This window comes from Myotis nattereri (assembly GCF_964212035.1).
Source record: "Myotis nattereri genome assembly, chromosome: 1".
Lineage (NCBI taxonomy): Eukaryota > Metazoa > Chordata > Mammalia > Chiroptera > Vespertilionidae > Myotis > Myotis nattereri.
Genome location: NC_138075.1, coordinates 119,079,543 through 119,103,410, shown reverse-complemented (window position 1 = coordinate 119,103,410; position 23,868 = coordinate 119,079,543). Strand labels below are relative to the sequence as shown.

The following is a 23,868-nucleotide window of genomic DNA, read 5'->3' as shown; positions in this document are numbered from 1 at the left end:
CTTGTAAAAGGTCATAGACCTTGCCATGTGGAAGGCTATAGTTTCATCTGGGAAGCACATAAGCAGACAACTAAAGAATACTTGCCCTGCTAGTGGTGTGGCTTAGTGGTTGAGCATTGACCAATGAACCAAGAGGTCTCTGGCTTGATTCACCATCAAGAGACATGCCCAGGTTGCAGGCTCAATCCCCAGTAGAGGGCATGCAGGATGCAGCCAATGGATGATTCTCTCTCATCCATGTTTCTATCTCTCTATCCTTCTCCCTTCCTCTCTCTCTAAAATCATTTTTTTAAAGAAGCAACAACAATACTTTAAAGGAATATAAGTACTGCAGGAAATCAAATATTGGTAAAGTCTTTAATTTCACTATCAAACTAAACAGCTATGGAGAATAAATAGTACTTTAACATGTACTTTAGGGAGCAGCTGAGCTGACTTTTAAATGTGGTAAATAGGTCTGTTAATGTTGATTGTATTTGCATTTTCACAATTTTGTGATATGTTTAGAGATATAATACTAAAGATCAGGAGAAAACTAAGCTAAATAAGCAGTAGAAAAACAATGCTAAGCAAGATCGTTTTCAGGATTCCATTTATACATTGGTTCACTCAAATCATTGTCAAGTAGTATTACTTGTTTCCCTCAGAAAACCCACATTTAGCCTAGTGCCCCCATGAAATATGTGATTAAAATTATCATCCTCAATAACATTGGAGTTCTTAACCTGCAGTCAATTATTTCACATATCATATAGGAGACCAGATATATTACATTAAGCCATAATTTTTAAAGCACACTTCATTCAGGAATATTATAGTGCCGACTTGTTTAATACAATCTTATAAATGATCCATCACAAAGAATGTAAAAGTCAACAAATATCTTTAATGGGCTAATTGTGTTTCACTGCAGTGTTGAGTCTATAAAAGCTTTTTAATAGTGAGAGAAATGATGAATATTCATCTTAATTTGCAAATATAATTGCCATTTATATATCTTTCTATTTTTATCTTAAGTTCTTATTGACAGCAGAAATTTCCCCCAAACACTAATAGAGTAGTTAACATAATTTTATTTATTGAAAGAAAATCCAAAGGAAAAAGAAAACATACAACTATCTGAAACTATTTAGCCAAAGGAAAAGTAAGTTAAATCTAAATTTTGAGATCTGAAATGTATCTAATATGCAATATAAATTTAACACAATGTATATTTGATTAAACTTATACATTTAAATATACTGATGAGACTCAAGAAATAAAAATATCCTGGAAATCCAGGACAACAATTAAGAGCCATAGGAAAACAAACTGAAACTAATGAACTAATCTCTAGTTCATAGAATTTGCCATCATTTCATTGAAAACTAAGAATACATTGTAGCTCAACTCATGGAAAATTAGTACAATTGAAATTAAATTCAATCACTTATAAATATTCCCTTGAGAAAACTATTTCATTTTCTACCCAGAGTTTAACCTCTGCCCTATACAAAATTTTGAATTCCAATTCTTTATTTTTAATATACTCAATGTGGGTTCAGGGTAGTGTAATCACCACTCATAATTTATTCAGTTTTATATTAATAATGTCAATTAAGTAGTCCATTTACAAATATATGGAATATTTATTTCTTCTTAACTTTGACTTCTGTTTCTAAGCAGACATAAACATATAAAGGATTGATTCTGAATTGACATATTTCACATTAAAATTTCAAGTCTTTAAGTCTTACATTTTCTATGTAATAACATACATATTTATTTATAAATATTATGTATACTCAGGAAAGAACTTTTTATATCAGATTTGAAAAAAGGTCTGATCAGTCTGTGGTAGCTTTTCTCCTAAGTTAAAGTAGAAAATGCCAGAGACATTGCTTTTTAAAAATAAGCACTAAGAAAACTAATTAAACTAGTTAGCTACAAAGGGAACATTGTAGGAAGAAAAATAGCTTGGGATTGAACCCTATGATTTTATTGTTTTCACAGAAAATGTAATAACTCCTCATTGACATCAACTACCCAGTTGCAAGAAGAGTATACCTTCTGCTTTGTTGAGACACAGATGAAGCAATTAGTAAGAAGTAGTCATCAACCAAGAAAAAAATGAAGTGAGAGTAAATTTTTTCCAGTTTACATGTCTCTTGAAAGGCCCTGATAGTCGAAAGGCACATTAAAAAAAAAAACCAAAACACAAAAACATTTTTTGATAAAGAACATTCATTCAAAAGAATCTTTTTAAATCACTTACTAAAATCAGATTAGCCTGTCACCATCTTTCAAATCACTAAAAAAAAAAAAAAAAAAAAAAAAAAAAAAAAATAGAGCAAGAAAAATACCACAGCCAGTTTCATATAATTTCAAGTACTGAACTAAATTAACTGTTCTCAAATTACACATTTTGACAAATAAGTTTATTATAGTCTTTAAAATAAAAATGCATGTTTGGTGAAAAGTTAGTACAGTTGTCACTCATTTTGTCATATTTTAAAATATGAAAGTAATGAATGAGATTATTTGTACTATCTATAACATGATATAAGTGACTAGCTGTTTTGTGATTCTGATTATCATACTTTATTGCCATGCAAAGTCAATTCTGTGATGTATATGAAGTACCATTAGTTTAGCCTATTTCATGGCATTGTCCAATACCATGGATCTTTCAAGTCTTAAAGAAAACTTAATCGCATGAAACTGAAAAAAACATTTTAAACCAGTGATACATAGCATATTATAATTCGTGATGGAACTAAAAAATATGTAGCAGGAAACATAAAAAAGTAGGAATATATATATATATATATATATGTATATATATATATACATATATATATATATACTCAGATTGTAAAGCACAAAATAAAAAATGTTATTTTTAAATAATGCACAATGAGTATTTAATATAAATTCCACAAAAATGGGGCCACTGTTACTAATGAAAAGTAATAATATTAGGCATGATTTGTGACTTCTGAAAACTTTTGTGACTTTTGATATCTAAATGTCATCAGTTTTTGGATGCAGTATAATTTTATATATCACTACATAGCAATGCTGCCAATAGAAATTCAAATAGGCCAACTGCAGAGATGTTAAAATGTGGAGAAGCAAGTGTCTTTGAAATGATGAAACCAAGTAATGCTCCTAATTAATCAAGGATCAATTATTGGCAGTAGGAAATTATGTAGTATAATCTTTCTCCTGGAAATTAAAATCTCCACTGCCTGATGCCTTCCTATAAAAGAAGAAAAGAGATTGACATCCATCACGCTTAACATATGTTATAAAAAAGAAAAGGGGGGATATTTTAGTGAGTTCAACTTATAATAAACACAAAAAATATTAGGAAAAGGAAGGCAGTTGGTAAACAGGTAAATTGTTGTATTATCACTAATATTAAAGAAGAGACTACTTAACACAATTTACATTTATTTCACTTATCCCAATTAAAAAATTCCTGCATTTTATCCGTTGACTTTCAATTAAAACAATGAAACATTTGACCTGGAGTGAAAAACATTGATTCTAATTCTGTTTATTGGTTTACATAAATGATCCAGAACCCACTTGAGATATATACTTTGTTACCATATCAATAAATATGATTGCTTTGCAATTCTGATTGCCCTTTGTTCTTGGCACTCATCAGCAATTTCTCAAAAATTTAATCAAAATTAATTTTGAAGTACCAGCCAGTTCTCATGAACTTCTGAAGCCTTGTGTATTTTTATAGTGTGAAAGGTAATAATGTCTTAATACCTTATTAATGTTTAATAGTAGGATTGAAACTTTCAGTTACAGCTGTTTCTTTGTGTAGAGCTACTTCGAAGAAATGGAGACTTGTTTTCCTGAAAATGACATATGTATAGCCAAATATTTTGAATATACGTTTTTTTAGTTTTTTGTAAAATCCTGACTCAAATCAAAGTTTAAGAAAAGAAGGCAGGAATGAGTTAAGCCTCTGTTTAGATCTAAAACCTTTTTATTGATGTTACCAGCAATGAGAGTGCAGGAAATCAATAAAAAAGATGGTCTACTAATACGAGATAATGGAGAAAAGAAGATAGTTGCCACACAAAATGGAAGGCAAACTGAAGGAAAATTTAGTATGCATTAAGCTAAGTGCCCCAAATATTGTTTATCTCTTTGGCATGACTGTAATTTTGAAAAAAACAACATAAAAAAACAAACACAACAATATGCCTGATTTTTTCAAATAAGTCATGAAATTCATGTGTTTATCCATTTTAATTTAAAAGATTTGGCTTGGCTCAATTCTATCACTACTTAGGATATTCAAACTAGTCCCCTCTTTATGTATGAAAATACATGTTTAATTCCAAGTTCATATTTGTTTTATGTTTTACTTTCAAAGATTTGACTTTTTTTACATGTATGACAAATGTGGGAGAGTGCATCAGGGAGTTCCTGTTAAAATTCCTTCCTGTAGACATTAAGGTACATGAAGCACTGAAGGTTTATCCCATGGTGACATAACAGATAAATTGTATAGCTATTCTCATTTTGGTGGTAAGTGAACACTGCTCAACAAACACACATACGGCTTTTCATACCTTACCTGGAAAGAGGCTTTATTGAACATAGTGTAAAGTTATCTTTTAAGGTGAATTATTGAATTTGCACAAACATTTCTATAGACTTAAAAAAAAAAATCAAGCTGTGTCATTTCCCCACTACATTTTGTTGTGCTTTTTATATTAATATTTGCAAATGTTATAATTTAATACTTATATCCCAATTACTTGCATAACCAGTTTTTTTTTAAATCCTGGGGTGTTGATAGAACATAATAATAATAATATTCTTCTTTAGACAAAAGTCTTAAATGAAATTAAAAGCTGAGATAATTTAAGGAAAGAGATCTTCAAATTTTCATAACCAACAGGTTTAAGTGAAATTTACAATGCATTGGAAAACTGGCTGGTTAAAGGTATGATTTATCCTCAGGTAGCTCAAAATCATTTTTACAGGTTTTTGTTTTTTTTTTCTGTAAAAGTGTTTTTAATCTTTGTAAAATAATAAAATAATATTTCACAATTTGCACAGAGTCTGACTTAAGGGCAGAGGCATGTTACCCTCAGAGTTTAGAATAAAGCCAGATTTTTCAGGCCCAGTTCCGCTGTAGAGTTTGTATGCACTGAAATCACAAACATTTTCTTGTTCCCTCTAAAGCTAGGGCCAATTTCACTTCGAATGGAGGTGAGAGTGAAAAATCACTCTTGAGCTGAGTATTATCTTAACCTTTTGCTCTGGTTGACCCATTCAATAACCTGGAAGAAAAAAAGTTGCTCCCTTGTCTGGTCTCAGTGGACGTTACGTTCTAATGGACAATAAGCTGAGAGGCCATGGCTGTCCGGTCAAACAAGCATCTCCTCCGCGTCGGCTTCCGCAGCAGCTTCGGTCCTTTCTTCTTCAGAAGCGGCTTTGTCGTCTTGCCTGCCATTTGCACGTTTCGGCTCTGCAGTTTGTTTATAAAATAGTTCTACACAAACCACTCTTAGCAGTGCAAGCTTCTGAGCTGGAAATTATTCAGGCTTGTTTCATTGAAGGCACTTAGTTTCCATGGCAATTTATAAAAGATGGTGGTTTGGTTTCTTCACTGGAACAGATGACGGTTTGGGTGTTCAAGTGGCCGCGAGCAAACTCCGATAAGCCTGTGTGTTATGTAAGCCCAGGTTGACTATCCTGGATAGCAGTGCATGCAAAAAGAGACAGCACACAGTTATCTAGCTTAGCCATGGGAGGAAAACAAATACAAATTATAAAGGTAGGGTGGGGATAGGTGGGGAGGATGAATGTTTTAAATAATTCTGAGTTCAGGTTCTTTTCAAGGAAGGGTAACAACCAAAGGTAAAAGGGCCTACATTTATTGAATTCTCTACGTAAAAGCTTTTCCAAAGGAAAATAAATGCCAGCTCTTCACGTACCCTGTTTACAGTGAGGTTTTTGTTGGCAGGCCATTAGGTTTCCATGGTAACAAGCAAACTATTCATTTGAAACAAAACCAGCCAAGACTTTGTGCTTTGACAAGAATTTCTATAGCTCTTTTTTTCCCCCCAGAGTTCAACCAGATGACCAGATGACACTGTGATCGTTTTAGCCACAAAAGCACCTGAAGGTCTCTTCTCTATTCAGGTCAAGACTATCTTGTATACGCAGTTTGGAATAACTTATACTTCCATGACATCTTTTTATCCCCAGTGCTTAAAAAATTTGTTTTTATTATTTTATTTTTGAGTCAGTAGTCAGTGGAGGAATCTTTGGTAGTTTGTTTTTTCAATGTCCATTTACAAAGACTCTTCATGCCAGTGCCTGGTGAATCTTTTATAGCCTCTGCCAGGATAAGGTCACCTTCGAGGACTCAGGATAGAGATGAGGACAATAACTGGAAAAAGCCATATATGTACTAAAATTCCAACAGCACCATCAACGGAATCTAAAGACAAGGAAAACAAATGCCAAGAAACAACCAAACAAAAAATAAGTATTCCATGCAACAACCAACTCCACTTTGGTAAACTAATGAAATATTTTTTGTATATGAAAACAATTTTGGAAAACTTTTTTTTTTCTTTTCGGTTTTATTTATCAGCTTCATTTCCAAGACAAGTGAAAGGACTATCATTTTAATATGTGGTTAGGCACTTGCTAAACATATTTGCAGATTTAAATTGATATAAAATGCTATAAAAACTGTACAGAAGATACTTGTGTAGGTTTGTGGCCGCACTCAACCTGAGTTCTGCTAGCCACATGAAAGCATGCACACATAGAAAATTCTCAGAAAACCTAATCGTCAGCTTCCCCCACCCCCCCACCCCCCCACCTCGACACACACACAAGCTTTCAGAAATGTTTAAGCTTAAAGACTGAGAGAAAAACTACACTTGATGAAAACTAGGAAGGAATTGTTATGGGTATTGAAATTAGCTACTGCAAATAGTGAATTATATATATTCAGATCAGTCCAACATATTTATAAATTAGTTAAATAATTATCTCTTTAGTGTAATTTTTAGAAGCACTATGAAGTCCATTCTAACTAAAATATATCTTCCAGCACTTTGCCTTGAGATTCCTTCTACAATTGGTATTTCACCTAACGCCTCAAATTCAGGTCATACCTCTTAGGGTATACCTAGGGATGCTAAAGCAGGTAAACCCAATAATTCATTAATCTGGCTTAAGTTACAACATGGCTCTCACCTAGGGGAGAACTGAGTTTTGAAAATAAGAGACACACAATCTCAGCTTTTGACAGTGTGGGTGGGCCACAGTATCATTTACTGCCCTAGAAGGATTGGGAGTCAGAGCAGTTAGGAAGAGGCTTTTGACTGCCAAACTGGTTGGTACTTAGAAATTAACATTACTTTAATATTCATTGAACACTATTCATCCAAATGAATTTAATAAATGATGAATAGTACAAATTAACAAAATACTTCCTCACACCAAATAGAATATATTTTATTTAATTAGGGTTATGTGCTGCCTCTGATTAACAGAGGCTAAAATAATTAACTTTAATACTTACAGATGTATTTTATCTAAGACAGCCCCACATTTCTCTGGATTTAGTATTTTAAGGAAACATTCTATTGTGTAATAATAAAGTTCCTATAAGTTTTCGTTATCATTTCACTGTATCTACTTTTACTTCTGCTTTCTTATTTCAGAAGTAAATTATGTTCTCTTGCTTTCATCATTTGGAAAGTTTAATTCACCTTATTGAATTTAGTCTATAATATTTTTCAGTGATTAAGTTATCAAATGTAAATTTTCTTTGTAAGATAGTAACTATCTTTGGTTAATATGTTACTGTCACTGATAAATATTATAAAATCCAGAGGAAATCCCAGTCCCTCTGAGGAGAAAGCATGCTTTTCTGTACATTGACAAACCTATTTCATTTGAGCTATTAGTTTTCTAACGCGAAATTAGCCTGACACAGGGTGAAATTTACAAATGTGTTACTTGAAATGAAATGCTAAGTGTAATGATAAGAAGGTAAATCTATGAGCAAAATGGCTCATTGTTATATACAATTTTAGCTTCTGTCTTTTTACAATGATTAAAGATGTAATCAATTCAGTTCATATGAGAGAGCAATCACTGGGTAGCTGTACAAATATGACTTTCAACAACTAGACTGATATAATTTCTTACTAATTATACTGATTTAACAAAGACTCAGATTTGCTCTAGACTTAATACAAAATTGACTTTCATGCTCTTTTTGTATGTGAATAATTGATGAATTTATTTTTATAAATTTAGTTGCATTTATTCCTCTTTATGTGATCATAAAAGTAAGGATTCCAGATGGTCCTATGAAAATCTTTCAATTGGAAAAATTTTTAATAGGAATGATTTGAGGTTTCTCAACTTCAAATGAACAACATGAAGATGAAGTTTTTAAGAAGCAGCTCAATACACACTCTGATGGTTTTTGCATTATTTATACTTCTTTTATATAAAAATTGATTTGTAGTGAAAAATAACATTTGAAGACATCATCAAGCCATAATATTCAAACCAAAATAAATGTGGAACCAAATTACCAAGCAATTGATTGTGGTGCAGGTAGAAGGAGATTAATTATACCAGAAAAAAATAAATAAATAGGGCTAGCCCTAGCCAGTTTGGCTCAGTGGATAGAGCATTGGCCTTTGGACTGAGGGGTCCCGGGTTTGGTTCTGGTTGGGGGCATGTACCCAGGTTGTGGGCTTGGTCCCCAGTGGGAGTTGTGCAGGAGCCAATCAGTGATTCTCATCATTAATGTTTCTATCTCTCTAGCCCTCTCACTTCCTCTCGGAAATCAATAAAAATATATTTTTAAAAAAAGGGCTAATCCATTATTTAATATAGGGTGTCCCCCCAAAATATATATACACACTTTGAATAATTATAAAGGAAGTGCTTATTAAAATACATTTCGTTTTCAAAATTGAGCTATCAGCTGTTAAAGTTTGTATACATTTTTGGGGAAAACCCTGTTAAGACTGTTTAAAATATTAAACCTGTTAAAATGTTTAACAAACATAAAACCTAAGAAATATTTTCACAAACTGGGGGATTAAAAAGCACTATGTCTGTACAAATATATGCTGAGTAAATAGATTAATTAAATATTTTAAGAAAAGTTGAAAAACCTCTGAAATTAATAATATCAACCAAAATATTTTAAAATCCCAATTAAAAATCATAAACCTAAATCAAAATTATATTTTTCTTAGGCTAAACAAGCATACAGCCAAATTTAATACTTTTCTTTTAAGTTATCCTCAAAATTTTAGCTTCTTAAATATAAGAAATTCTAAATAAACAAACTAAAAATAAATTTTTAAATTAGAATATATTAATTTGATAGTATTTACATTAACATCTCATCAAACCAATTAAAAAAGAGACACTTACTCTTAGTCGTTAGGTCTTGTTTTGCACATTCTCCTTCTGCAATTGATACATCATCAATGGCAATGTCACCTTCTATGCCAGGACCTCGAATACCTTCAAAAATGAGCTACAAATATGAATGAAACAAACCTAAATGTAGAGCTTTAATTTCTATTGAGAAATTTATGAGCAAAACCTAAAATTGTCAACATTCCAAACATCTTTTACACTCAATAGTCTTCAAAATTCTTACTTACAATAACCAAAATATCTTAATAAAAACCATAATGGGATATGCCTTGCAGAGTATAAGTTTGTTTTTTTTTTTTACAGAAAAATCTCTGCATTGGTTTTAAAACAATGCTACACTTAGTTGAATGATATAATAAAACACCTACTATAACCCCTATTACTTTTCATTTTCTGGGGTAAGGAAAAATTTTGTTTGAGCAGTATTTCTCTGAAAAAGATCCCTTCCAAATTTCTCTTAACACATAACACCAGTTTTTTTTTAGAAATGTTTGAAGAATGAATCCGTTCTGGGTTCTCTACAACAGTATTATATTTTTTGAAGCATACAGCAAGGGTTTATCATATCTAGGAGCCGATCTTTGAATTTCCAGAATCTAGAACAGTGGCTTGCACTGAGGTTTACTACGGGTGTTGAAAGAATAAGGAGTAAAATAACCTTCCTTTATTGTTAAATTCTGGATACAATGTCAATATAAGGACAATCAGCAAATTATTATAGCAATTATTTTATTTACAGAAACAACTCAGAATTTTCTCTGTAACCTATTAATTATTTTTTGTTTCCAGTTAAACCTTTTAATCTGTTTGATACTAAAAGGCAACCTATGTATTTTGTGACTATATTCCCAGAAAAAATTTCTACATGTCAAAATAAAATGTCTGTTTTGGTCTTTCCAGAGAATAATTAGCTTAATAAAGAGCAATTTTTTAACATCAAGCTGATGTGTGCATTTTAATACAATTTCTAGCCTTATTTCATTGCAACAATTTAGGGTGAAAGTCTATTTATATGAATACCAAAATTTTTGTTTTAGTATTTTATCTTTGGGGGTATTTTAATATGGCTGCTTAAAGGCAAATTTGTGGTGATTTTCAGAGAATTTAGGAATTATTTGAGAAGCAACCTTTATAATTTCATTGATTGAACTAATTGTAGGCAACTTTAGTATGGAGTCCCTGTCCCCACTTAGACATCATCCATAAAAATAAGAATAATCTTTATAACTTGAAGGAGAAAAATATTGAGAAGTTTTAATTCATATTTAATTTCTATAGAGAGGTTTTCCTGCTCACTTATGTTGAGGCATGTCAATAAAGAGTGCCCAAAGCCATTTCTTCGAAGAACATCCAAAACGTCCTGTATCACTGAAGCCACAAAAAACTGCAGGCCCAATTGAGGGGGGGTGGGGGAGGATAAGCACACAGTTATAATACCTTAATCAATAAGAGAAAAACAAAACAAAACAACACAAAACAACAGTGCAGGCCAGCGCTAAGCTCTTCTGAACCCAGTTGGCAGTATACTGATGCTCATCCCCAGCACTGTCAAAGAAGCATGCTTGGCTGTCTGGAAATAATGGCTCGCATATGACTTGGGGTGGTATTTTGGAAGGTATCTGGGAAGAGGCCAAACAACCCTCACATGACTGTTTAAATCACAAGTGAGAATTAAAGAAAATCCCCAAGGTCAGCTCCTGGGAACGGGAGGCCACCGAGAGGGCTGGTGGGCAGGCCAAGGTGCTGCCCAGGGTCGGGGTGGTGGGCCGCCCCTCACGCTGTTGCTGCCTGGGAGGAGAGAAAGCGCTGCAGCTGGAAAGCCCCCACTGTGGGACCAAGGGATGGTGTGGCCCACAAACAGCTCTGAGCTTTTGGAGAGTAGGAGGCTGAAATCCTGCCCAAGGATATCCAGCAAGTGCGGGTGTCCTGCCAATGAGACAGCGGCCTGTGTCCGCTGATGGAGTCATTCCAGGGCTGGCTTTCCCCGGGGATCTCACGTGCACAATTGGAACCTTTGGCTGCCCTGATGGCAGTGGGCGCCCCAACCCCGCAGAAACGGTTGGGATTGTTTACAGCCCGCTGTCTCTGCTTCCCCTCCCCGTCCCTGTGAAGACCTTACAGATGAGCTGACACCCCGAGTCCGCGGGCTCTGTGTACAAGGCAGCATGAGAGGAAGAGCTGGGGCAGGTTTGGATCCTCTTTGCCAACCATCCTGACCTAAGAAGGATCCTGGCAGACGGTGGCTTTGAGGGACAGCCTATCCGGAAAGACTCCCCCTGTCTGTTTAACTGAGTTCCCCTATGATGATGAGATGAGATGATGAGGTGAAGGGCGGTGGCTGAGCCGGTGGAGTTGGCCCAAGAGTTCCGCAAGTTTGCCCTGAATAGTCCTCGGGAGGCTTTCCGTGCCTGTCCCCAGCCGCTGAGAGTCTCAAGCTTGAAGCCTGAGACAAGAAACCCGAAACCAAGTAGCTCTAGGAAGGCATATGGATCCTAGAAATCGTCTTATCTGTAATTGAGTGTCCATGTAAATAAAATCCTACATAGAGTCACCAAATAAAAAAATAAATAAATACCCATAGTATAAACATTCAAGAACACTGAATATGGAAAAGAAGTAATTTTAATGACTGCACAATATTCCACCTTATAAATATTTATTTAACCAGTACCTATTGTAATTGCTAAACATTAAACTTATTTTTTAGCAATTCTGAATAATTTCAGAATTGTTAAAATTGAGGTGAATAAATTCCAAAACATTTTTATACATGCTTATTTAGACCACATGGGCATTTAAAGTCATTAAAAACTGCCCCTATAGCACTCTATCTGTGAGAAGGCATCACTTTTGCAAACCATGTATTTTTAAATATATTTTTATTGATTTCAGAGAGGAAAGGAGAGGGAGGGAGAGGTAGAAACATCAATGATGAGAGAGAATCATTGATTGGCTGCTTCTTGCACGCCCCTTACTGGGGATCAAGCCAGCAACCCGGCATGTGCCCTTGACCAGGAATCAAACCTGGACCCTCCAGTCTACAGGCCTACACTCTATCCACTGAGCCAAACCAGCCAGGTAACCATGTGTTTTTAAATCTTTTGGAGTGATACCACTGATCTGGTAGAGAATCAATGTTAGAATAAATCAGTGGTTATTCTCATCCCCTTTATAGTTTTAGTTATGGGATGCTGAGTCTTCTCTCCTGAAAATAACAGCATAAATGGAATGTTATCTTGGAGAAAGTCAAAGCTTAGATTCATGTTGATATGAGTCTTATTTCATAAAAGCAAGCACTTCCATTTGGCCATAAGACTAATACTTTATTGAATGTGAGTAAAGTGATGTCATCACAGATTTTTCTTTTATGTGAGTATTTTAAGGGATTGACCTGAATAAAGTGTAGATTTCTGACTTACACTCAAATTTTAATTCTGGAAGGAACAGGAATGCATTATTCAGGAAAATTTTGTATGGTAAAGAGGAAAATTCTTTCCACTAAGACTTATAATTTTAAAAGACTGAGAGGGAAAAGGGGAGTGAACACTGCCCACAGAGTAAAATTCAGGATTTACAACGTAGTCGTGGCAAAGATAAAGGGACATGCTTTGTGCGTGAAGTGAGATGCTGGTGAAAAGGATAGTAAGGGTAGGTTAGAAAGTTCTGCACCTGCTCACACAGAGTTAAAACAGAAGCTGAAGTCAGAATTCTTTACGGGAAGGGAGTACATAGATTCTCCATCTTAGCTAGGCAGAGGTGAATAGATAGTGAAATTCACCACAGTGTTTCTTATTTAAAGTACATAATAATTTTCAATAAGTTCTTGTTACCTGGAGATAAGAGTCAAGATAAAATAACAGGGTTATCCATAGACACAGACAGTGGATGGTGAAGGCTTGGGTGGGAGGAGGCAATGGGATATATGTAATACTTTCACCAATAAAGATTTATACAAAAATAATGAGGTTATTTTAAAACTAAAATATATAAGTCATCAAAATCATTCCTGTACGTTCAAAACTGCTTTCCCTGAAATGACCTTGTCATTGCTCACAGCACTTCAAAACTTCCCTTACTGACTTTAAAATGTTAAACACTTTGGAGCAGGGAAGGCACATCCAGAAAAATAGAGAAAAAAAATCAGGCAAACTTATCTTTGTCTCCTTAAATATTATTCTCCTGACATTTTATATTAAATGAAAATCCCTTAATAGCATGTATTAAATCATCTTTATAGAGCTTTAGCAGTGAAATCTGAAAAATGCACATTCACTTTGATTCTCAGTTACCAAATCTGTAAAGTAGAAAACATTAAAAACTCATCTGCCCACTTCACAGAATGTTATTGGAGAAATTAATTTCAAAACTTAAAATGAAAAGCTAAATACTCCTACTTTCCCTGCTAATTTCCTTTCCCTTTGTCTCTCTGTGCAGTTTCATCCAAACACAAGATGGGAACTACTAGTCAGCTTATGCTACCGATCAAGTCCCAAAACAGAGTGGGTGTGAAGGAAGCTGCCACCCTTTTCTTATCGTCAGATTGAGAAGGAGTGCTGGGAAACCTTTGAAGGTAAACATCAGTTGATTGACTGATGTAATTTAATATGTGTGCTACCTGCCTGCTGGCAATATGTTGATTCTAAGTGTGTAGTTGGCTGAAAAGCAAACTTACAAATCAGCAGAAGTCAAAGTTTCATGTGTCCGGAGGACTGCCTATGTCTAGAACATTCTCTCATATGAATACTTCATCCTTTGGTGATCCTGAATGAATTGTTGCAGTAATAAAAGTTGGCTTATTTGAAAATTTATTATTTCATTTATCTGCACAACTATGGGTAATATAGTTTGTCACTGTATAGAGTCAGTTGATTACTTTCTATATAAGCATGGTGTGTGTTTCATTTCTTGTGTGGAAATAAGTCATGGAATTAGTAGTAGCTATTACTAGAATAATAAAAATAATTTCTGACAATCAAACTCTTGGTTCAGTTATAATCAGTGTTTTTAATATTTATTTGTAATCTTGTGATGATGGGAAATTTCATTCAGTCGGTCAGAGAAATACTGTAGTCTGCCTCAGGGTCCTATTTGAATAAGAAGGAAAAGGTTTTGAGCAATATGTTTGTTTTTTGTCAATTTCCACAGCAGCTTTGCTATTGAGAAGCTATAGATTGTGTTTCACTTGTCTTGATTCTTACAAAGAAATTTTTATTGCATTGTTTTGCTTATGCTCTGAACCCCAACTACAATTATATCTTTGAATTATTATAACACTAGAGGCCCAGTGCACAAAATTCATGCATGGGGCAGGGGGTCCCTCAGCCCAGCCTGCACCTTCTCACAATCTGGGACACCTTGAGGGATAACTGGCAGTCAGACATCCCTCTTGCAATCCAGGACCACTAACTCCTAACTGCTTGCCTTCCTGTCTGCCTGATCACCTCTAATCACTCTGCCTGCCTGCCTCATCACCCCTAACCACTTGCCTGCCTGCCTGATCACCCCTAACCAGTCTGCCTGCCTGCTTCATCACCCCTAACCATTCGCCTGTCTGCCTGATCACCCCTAACCCCTTTGCCTGCCTGCCCGATCAACCCTAACTGCTTGCCTGCCTGCCCAATCGACCCTAACCACCTCTGCCTCACCCCCACCACTGTGGCTTAGTCCAGAAAGATGTCCGGAATGACATCTAGAAGGTTGTTTGGCTGTCCAGTCTAATTAGCATATTATGCTTTTATTATTATAGATTTAGCAGGTTCTAATAAACTCATAAGAGGCTTGCAGACTAAGTAACCCTTTACAGTTACTTTTTAAAGAAACATTGTCTTGACTCTAAGGTAGATAACAGAAATAAAATGCATAGATATTAAATTTAAGAATGCACCATGACCAAACTTTTAAGAGTTTATAAAAATAAACCCTTACCTTTTCTCAAAAATAAAAATAAGAAACTCTAGCAATTAATTATAATATGATGTATCTCAACTTGGCAGAAATGACATGTATGAAATGGAAATAATATAAAATGCTCTCTAATTGAATAGATAAGATTATGTAATATTTTTATGAAGTACCATTATGATTCTGACTACTACTATATTACAGAGATAAAACTGTTAGGTCTGATTAAGCAATTGAATCGATACCTCTCCTCTAGGAACTGGCTTTTCAGGCCATTTCACTATGGACATTCCCTTTGCTGAGACCCCATTTCACTTGCAACGACCATATTCCATTATCTCCCCTCTGGGTATGCACAAAGAAGTCTCCCCCAGAAAAAGCCCTCCAAAAGTCCTTTAAAAGCCACTGACTCTCATTACTGGGTGCTGGAGCCATCCAGACTCAACCACCTGGTGTGTGGATGATCAAATAAATTCGTAATCCCTCACCGTTCTGGCCTTGTGCGGTGTGCGGTCCTCCTTCGACGACCTAACATTTGGTGTCGAAACTGGGGAGGGTTCCATGAGAATGGGGAGCCATTGCCTTGGCTTCAGTCACCCTGAGTTTGCTTCTTGGAGAGCAATAGGCAGTGGCAGCTTGTCCTGGGCTTACCTCCGAATCCTACTCAGGTGACTCAATTGTAGGCCTCGATCAGGCCTCCCTCCCTTACAGGGTTCCCCCCACCCCCACCCCAGCCAGCCAAGGAGGACACCAGACCGAGAATCTCTCCTTCTCCATTGCTGACGTTCCATCCCACACCGGCCAATCTTCCCTAGGTGAGTGACGTTCCACAATTCCCCTCATCTTGAGTCTTCTGCCCACTCTCTCTCACTGACTCTTCAGAAGTCTCTGGTCTCAAAAGTCCTAGCACTAGGCCAGAAGACTCCTCAGCCGTTTGGCTTTGGGTCCTTCTGGATTGGGGACACCCAGTTCAGAGGGTCATCTCTCCTTTCTCATGGTAATTTTTTAGCAGCAGGGACGCCTGCCCTAAACAGTCACCTTTGGATCTGTGGTCTGTCACTCACCCTTCCTCTCTCATGGGCCATGTCACACTCCCTCTGCACACTCCCAGGGGAGATCATGTCCAATCGTCTCACTTTATTTTGTAACACTGTTTGGCCACAACATAAACTAGATAATAAGTCTCAATAGCCTGAAAACAGTACTTTCAATTTTAACACACTGAGCAATTTAGATAATTGCTGTCACTGCAATGGAAAATGATCAGAGATTCTCAGCGTCCAGGCCTTTTTCACTCTTCAGTCCCAATCCTCTCTCAGTCCTGCTCTTCCATTCATATCTTTCTCCTTCACACAAAACATCTTACCCCTAACACTTCCTGATTCTGAATCTACTTTTGACCCAGCAGACCACCGACCTCCACCCCCTTAATCATCCCTTCCCTCATCTGTAGTAGATTCCCAAAACCCAGACACTCTTAACCAGCAACCACCTTCTCCCCAGTCCCTGAGAGCCCAAATCCTGAGAATGTAAGCTCCAAAACAGCCTTTCCCATCTAACATTCATTCTCAGGCCACCCAAAGACTACCCTCCTCAATAGCCTCTTCTATTCCTGCGGCCATTCTACCCTTGAGGGAGGCAGCAGGAATTGAGGGTATTGTGGTTAATTATGACAAACTTAATGAAATCACTCAAGGCCCTGACGAAAACCCAGCTCTCCTCCTCTCCCACCTCATAGAGGCCTGACAGAAAATGGCCACTGTAGACCCTACCTCCCCAGAGCACCCATTTATATCCCAAACAGCCCCCGACACACACCATAAACTTCAAAAAATAAACAAAGGTTCACAAACCCCTCAAAAAAAAACCTCATTAACCTGGCCTTTAAGGTCTTTGATAATAGAGACAAGAACCCAAATCCAAAAACAAAAGTGAGATCAGGCCAAGGCTGAGCCCCAGTAGGAGGCCTTCCAGCTCCCAGCCACCACTCTCACGAACCTCAAATGCAGGGCGGGTCCTCCAACTGCAGGTAAGTCAGGGGCTAAGCCTCCTCCAGGCCCAAGCTTCAAATGCAACAAGGAAGGACACTGGGCCAGGTCCTGCTCAAATCCGAGACCCCCGCCTGGGCCCTGCCCAAGGTGTGGAAGGGAAGGCCACTAGAAATCAGACTGCAGTCTGGCTGCTCCAGGTCGGATCTCAGCCAGTCCAGCATGGCTGCCCTCTGGATCCAGTTTGGGACTGGCCACTGAAGAAGCTGCCCAGGCCCTGACAGGGCCCCACAGACTCACATCACCAGGACAGAGCCTCAGGTAACAACTGTGGTGGCAGGTAAGCCGATCTCCTTTTTACTGGACACTGGGCCACTTATTCTGCCCTCTCTGAATTCGCTGGGACCCTTGTCCTCTCCTCAGCCTCTATTATGGGGGTTGACGGATTAGTTTCACAGGCATTAGCCACCTCACCTCTACACTGCATCTTACTAAATTCCCCCATTTACTCTTTTCTCATTCTACCTCGGTGCCCAGCCAGGGCCACCATGCATCCCTCATAAAGCCCAGTTGTCCCAAACCACAGTCACCTACCTCAGTTTCACTCTCTCACCCCACAAGGCTGAGCCACTCTTGGACTGTAAACACCTTATCTCCTTATCTCGTCCATGACTGTCCCCTCCTCTGAACAAGCATGGTCTCCTTTCTTGGGCTTGCCAACTTTTGTCTTCTCCCACTGAGCAAAGGGAACACTCACTGAGCCTTTAGATCCCAAGGCCAGCATTCTCCCCCCTTTAATGCTCTGAAAACTGCTCTGACCTCAGCGCCTTGTCACCTCTCCCCACCCTACCTTTCCAAAAGAACAACTTTCTTTACCTCACAGGCTTATTTAACAGTCTGGCTATTATCAGAAGCTGAGCTCATTATCTCCCAAACCTTAGCAAGTTAGCTCTAAGGAAAAATCTGGCAGTTTTGAATCCAAGCGGCTAGAGGCCTGGGAACAGGCTGCTGGGTCTGCTCCCTCCTCCCCCTTCCTTTTCTCCAGCCTCATATGCCTATACATTATTTTCCAAAGTCTTTGGTAAGTTAAAGGCTTTGGAGCATTGTTGGGTTAAATGATAAACATCTAAATATTTTAAAATAGCATACAATACTGAAACATTGATTGCTAGACATGTTTTAATTTGTCTGCTCTTAGTTTTTTATTACAGATGGTCTCCTGTACTTTGTTGAAGGTATATTTTCTTGAAAGTAAGAGTGCATTTGAAGTGTGTTCATAAATGTTAATCTAAGAAATGCTGGCTGTTTACTTTTTGGTAATCTTTGGAAAATTAAGGTTTCTAAGAGTGAAGGATTCTAATACATTTTAGAGAAAAAAGAAAGAAAAGGTCTGTACAAGCTGCTGAAGGTATGACAGAAAGAAAGACTATTAGAGTAGAAATACTTAATGGAAGGGCTGAGGCATGGTGATGCATTTTTGAAGGACATACAAAGAAGGTTTGAAGGCTAATTCGAAAGTGTGAAATTTGTGAAGGTTGCATATGTGATGAGAAGGAAAAGAGAAATGTTGAAAGAAAGAAATAAATTCTAAAGTTAACTATTTAAAGTTTAAACAAAGGCCAGACCACTAGCTAATTTATAGCCTGCCTGTAACTAAAAAGCCCTTACCTCCCCCCTGACAAGGACAGAAAGGGAGGGGGAGAGGGGAAAAGAAAGAAAAAAAAAAAGGGAGGGGAGGACAAGGGCCATTTTCCTCTGAGCAAGAAAGCCTGAGGTTTCAGTCTCCAAGCCTGGCAGGATAAGGTTGCTGGACACTTCTTAAGCTCAATCAGCATATGCAGCAGCGGAATTTTAAGACAGAAGTGTATATAATGCCTCAGACCCACACCTAGCCTGCTCTTCAGATTGGCTGGGTGGTGCGGGGGAGGGATGGCATCTGTACTTCATGGGTCAAATGTATAAATTTGCTTACTTTGCTTTTTCAATAAAGGATAATACTTGAATTACTTGATAAGTTCTTTTTTCACAATATAATCAAGGTCTCATATAAACTCATTCATATGAGAAGCCAATATTTTATCAGCAACTGGTTCTAGTAAAGTCCAGTAAAATTTGCATATATATGCAAATGATTAGTAGTCAAAAGAATGCTGTTTAAAAGTAAATTTAAATTTACTATTTACAGAGTAAACTAAAAGTTATTATTCAAGCATTAAGTCTCACCATTAATGAGATACCATAAGTAAAAGAAAGTTACTTTTACTTGAGATGTATGCACTGCATTACTGGCCAACACGTCTCTCTCCTACCTGTTTTTCTGGAAGGCAACCAACTTGGTTGCTCTGCTTGAAAGAAAATGAAAGTCTTTAATCTAGCAATATTAAGGTGTAAAAGTAAAACAGCAAGGATTAAGGTTCAGTAAAAATAAGAAGTTAAGCCAGTGAATGGGAGATTATAATCTCAGGAAATTTAAAGTACTAAATTTGGCTGGAAATAGATTCTACTCTTTCCCACATTGTTAACAAATCAGAAAAATCAGGCCGGAGAAAAACCCTTTAATAGCAAGGGACAAAACTAGAAAAGTAAAAAATTTCTCCACCAGGGTAACAAATCCTCCCCTAGCAAATAACCAGTCAGGCAACTAAGACCCCTAATCTTTTCCTCCCTAAAGATAACATCTAGGTCTCAGTTTTATTTCAGCTCCTCACTGGGTGCTGGAGCCATCCAGGCTCAACCACCTGGTGTGCAGATGATCAAATAAATTCAAAAATCCCTCACCATTCTGGCCTTGTGCATTCCTCCTTTGGTGACCTAACAAAAACCATGTACCTTTCCTCTTCTATAATTCCAAAAGCATTTTATTTAATTGCCATGAAGAAGGAAGTAACAACATCTAGATACTTGGGGAGCAAATGTTGAAGTTTAGGTCTCCTAAAACAGGGTTCAGATTATGGAAACCTCATACACAATAAGGTTGATACTTAAAATGATTTCCTCATTGAAATGACAGGCCTAACATTTTAATGTTTTCACTGTATGTCTATGCAATTCAGCAAACTCGGTATGCAAGAAATACTGCATAATCAGAAAGCTAACACATTTTTGGAAATTCAAGTGGAAATTTGGAAAGTATATATGTGAATTTATGTATTAGAATTATACCACACAAAATAGTTTTGATTCGTGGCCTGACAGTTTCTTACATACATATAATGCTTTAAAACATACACATAGCTATCGATGTCAATACAGAGACAGAGATATAGATGATGCTGTCATAGGTTGTATTCAAATGTAATTTCTCAGTAAGAGAAGAAGAGCTACATGCAGCACTAATGAGTGAAAGTAGAGGGGGAGTCCAATAATACAATGCACCTCTGATAATCTGACTTCAGCGTTAACGGTGCCTTCTGCAAATGTTCACAAGATCATTTCTTCCTGAGGAGAGATAATAACTTCTGGTCAATGTTGCTAAAGCAAATACAAAGTCTAAAAATGCAGTTTGAAAACTGGCAGAATACATTATTAATTAAATGTAAATTAACATTAATACCCTTTCCTTTCTGTTTTTAACTGTGTCAGCAAGTAATCAAACTAGCCTCAATCATTTCGAAGGAGATTTGAAGAGAGGCAAATTGTAAACCAAGTGGGTAGCCTCAGCTCCTTTCCTGGGGAATCTCTGCAGATACAAAAGTAACTAACTTCCGAAGACTCTGCCAGTCCAACTTGCTAGATAAATGTCAACTAGTCCTCAAAGCTTCTAATCTGAAATAGTATCATGAGAGTTTAGTTGTTGGCAAAGACAAAGAAATAGATGGCACTGTAAACTGCAATGGGAAGATGTTTTCAGTGGTTGTGTCTGTTCATATCGTTGCCATGGAATTTGGCATAGAATGCCAGATATGTATCTACATGAATTTGTGATGTCTACTTAGGAGGACAATATTTTCCAGATTAATACTATTTTAGTTAGATAAATATAAAGGCAGCATGATGTAATAGGAGTCCTATATTCGTTTTAAAATCCTTAATGTTAATTATTAGTGTGGTTTAAGACAAATGGTCTCAAACCTATTTCCAAATCTTGAAATTAGGATATAAGAAGAGATCTCCAGCATTACTTTCACTTATAAGTAAGAAAATGAAAAGACAGTATTTTATGTTTCACGGTGTCTCTAGAAAACATTTGAAATATATTATGAAATGAGTAAGGTACTAAAATAATGGTTAAATATTTTCCTTAGTGTATGTGACATTCTAAGACTAATACTATATTAATTTTACTCTTATTGGAAAATTTGCCCTACTTATTCCCAATCCAGCAAAATATATTTTCATTACACACTTTGGTCATGTTAAATTAATTCTAGAAAAAGAGCCACAAAAGAAATTTCACTATGACAAAACATCTATTTGCCCTGAAATAGACTGCAGAAAAATTTTATTTTCAGGTAAGCAAACTAATTGGACACACTCAAAGGACTTTGTAAGTGGTTATTTTTTTACAGGGTTTATGGACCAAACTAATTTAAAGGCATGCAATTCCAAGCAAATAAGATAAGACAAGTGTTAGTGAATCAGAGGCTCAAAGTCACCTATCTGTCATTTAGAATTCTAAGAGGCAAGAGACATCCTTTCCACTTGAATTAAAGACATCTTAGTATGCCACAAGGCATTTGGGTAATTTTAAAACTTCTCAAAACATAATTTATATGGTGATATATTCTATACAATTGTTACCGTGCTTTCCTGGTAGGCATTACATATTAAAACAAGCATTTTTTGAAAAAGCTTGATAAGTTATAAAGAATTTTTGAGTCAAAATACTATGTCTAAAAATGTTCAAAGCAAGAAACCCCAAAATAAAACAAAAACAAACAAAAGGACAGGATGATGTCTTTGTGCTTCATGTTTCCTTCAACAATCAAGATTTATAAAATAAAAGAAAGTCCTTAGTCAATGGACCTAGGACTATATTAGGAAATGAAAGAACATTGACATTTAAAAAATGATTTTATATATCTTTACTTCCACTGGTAATTTAAATAGCTTAGAAATACATTGGTTCAAAATCTTTACTTTTTAATTTTCTTCCAGCCATGATAGAGTACCAGGAGGCAGATATATCCTCCCACCTGAAACAACCAAATAACTGAACAGGATTTATAAAATGATGATGCTCAGGACACTAACCATCAGGTAATGAAGAACAGTGAATCCTGAGAGATGGAAATCAAACAGCCTCACCACTGCACTATACAGAATTTGTAGGCCACACGGTGCAAGAGAACAAACCTGGTAGAAAATCTGAGTTGAGAAGATGGAACTCAGAGTCCAAGGAGTCTATGGCACCTGGAGTGTGCAGGTGGAATACCAGCAAAGAAAGTGTTGCACAGAAAGAGGGATCTGCAGAGGGGCTCCCTCACATATTCAGAGAAGTATTGATCAGGACATTAATGTGAGGAAAGTACCCAAACCTTGAAAACAACCAGAGGGATGCATTTAAGGTAACAGTACCAGCTCATCTAAGGTAACGGTACCAGCTCACACAGGACTTGGAAAACTACATAATCCATGGGACACTGTCTAGAGTACTCAGAAGACTTCATTCATTTTGAAAAATTATTAGCCCTATAACCAAACACTGCTCTGGTCTCACCTAAGAAATCTTTTTTATTTGATTTCTTTTGTTTCAATCACAGTTTACAGCCCATATTACTTTGTATATCATAGTGGTTAAACAATCATATACTTTACAAAGTATTACCCTGACATTTCCAGTCCTCACCTGACACCATACATAGTCATACATCATTATTGACTATATTTTCTATGCTGTATTTTACCTCCCTATGTCTATTCTATAACTTCTAATATATAATTAGTAATCCCTTCACCTTTTTATTTGGTCCCCCAACACCCCACCCACTTTATTTCTATGAGCGTGTTTTGTTAGTTTATGCATATTGTTCTTTAGATTCCACATATGAGTGAAATCATATGGTATTTGTCTTTCTCAACTGACTTATTTCATTTAGTACTAGAGGCCCAGTGCATGAAATTCGTGCCTGGGGGGTTGCGGGTCCCTCAGCCCAGCCTGCACCCTCTCCAATCCAAGACCCCTCAGGTGATGTCTGACTGCCGGTTTAGGGATGGTGGCTAAACCAGCAGTTGGACATCCCTCTTGCAATCTGGGACTGCTGGCTCCTAACCATTCACCTGCCTGCCTGCCTGATTGCCCCTAACTGCCTCTGCTTGCCAGCTTTATCGCCCCCTAACTGCCCCCCTGCAGGCCTGGCCGCCCCCTAACTGTCCGGAAGGAAATCAGACGTCCAAAAGATGTCCAGTCAACCCAGTCTAATTAGCATTACCCTTTTATTAGTATAGATGCTACACTCTAGGTCCATCCATGCTGTCATAAATTGTAAGATTTCCTTTTTTAAAAATAGCCAAACAATATTCCATTGTATGTATGTACCACATCTTCTTTTTCATTCATCTATTAATGGGCACTTGGGCTTCTTCT

The 23,868-nt window shown here is 36.7% G+C and overlaps 1 protein-coding gene across 1 annotated transcript in view; it reads right to left on the bottom strand.

Annotated features, from left to right (window-relative positions):
* Positions 1-4,578: 4,578 nt before the first annotated feature.
* Positions 4,579-23,868, bottom strand: part of MDGA2 (MAM domain containing glycosylphosphatidylinositol anchor 2) — a 944,924-nt gene continuing 925,634 nt past the window's right edge. The window contains exons 16-17 of the mRNA XM_081087224.1: positions 9,445-9,550; positions 4,579-6,463 (exon numbers count right to left, since the gene is read on the bottom strand). Coding sequence (XP_080943350.1) covers positions 6,375-6,463; positions 9,445-9,550 — 195 coding nt within the window. The 3' untranslated portion in view covers positions 4,579-6,374. The remainder of the gene's footprint in view (positions 6,464-9,444; positions 9,551-23,868) is intronic.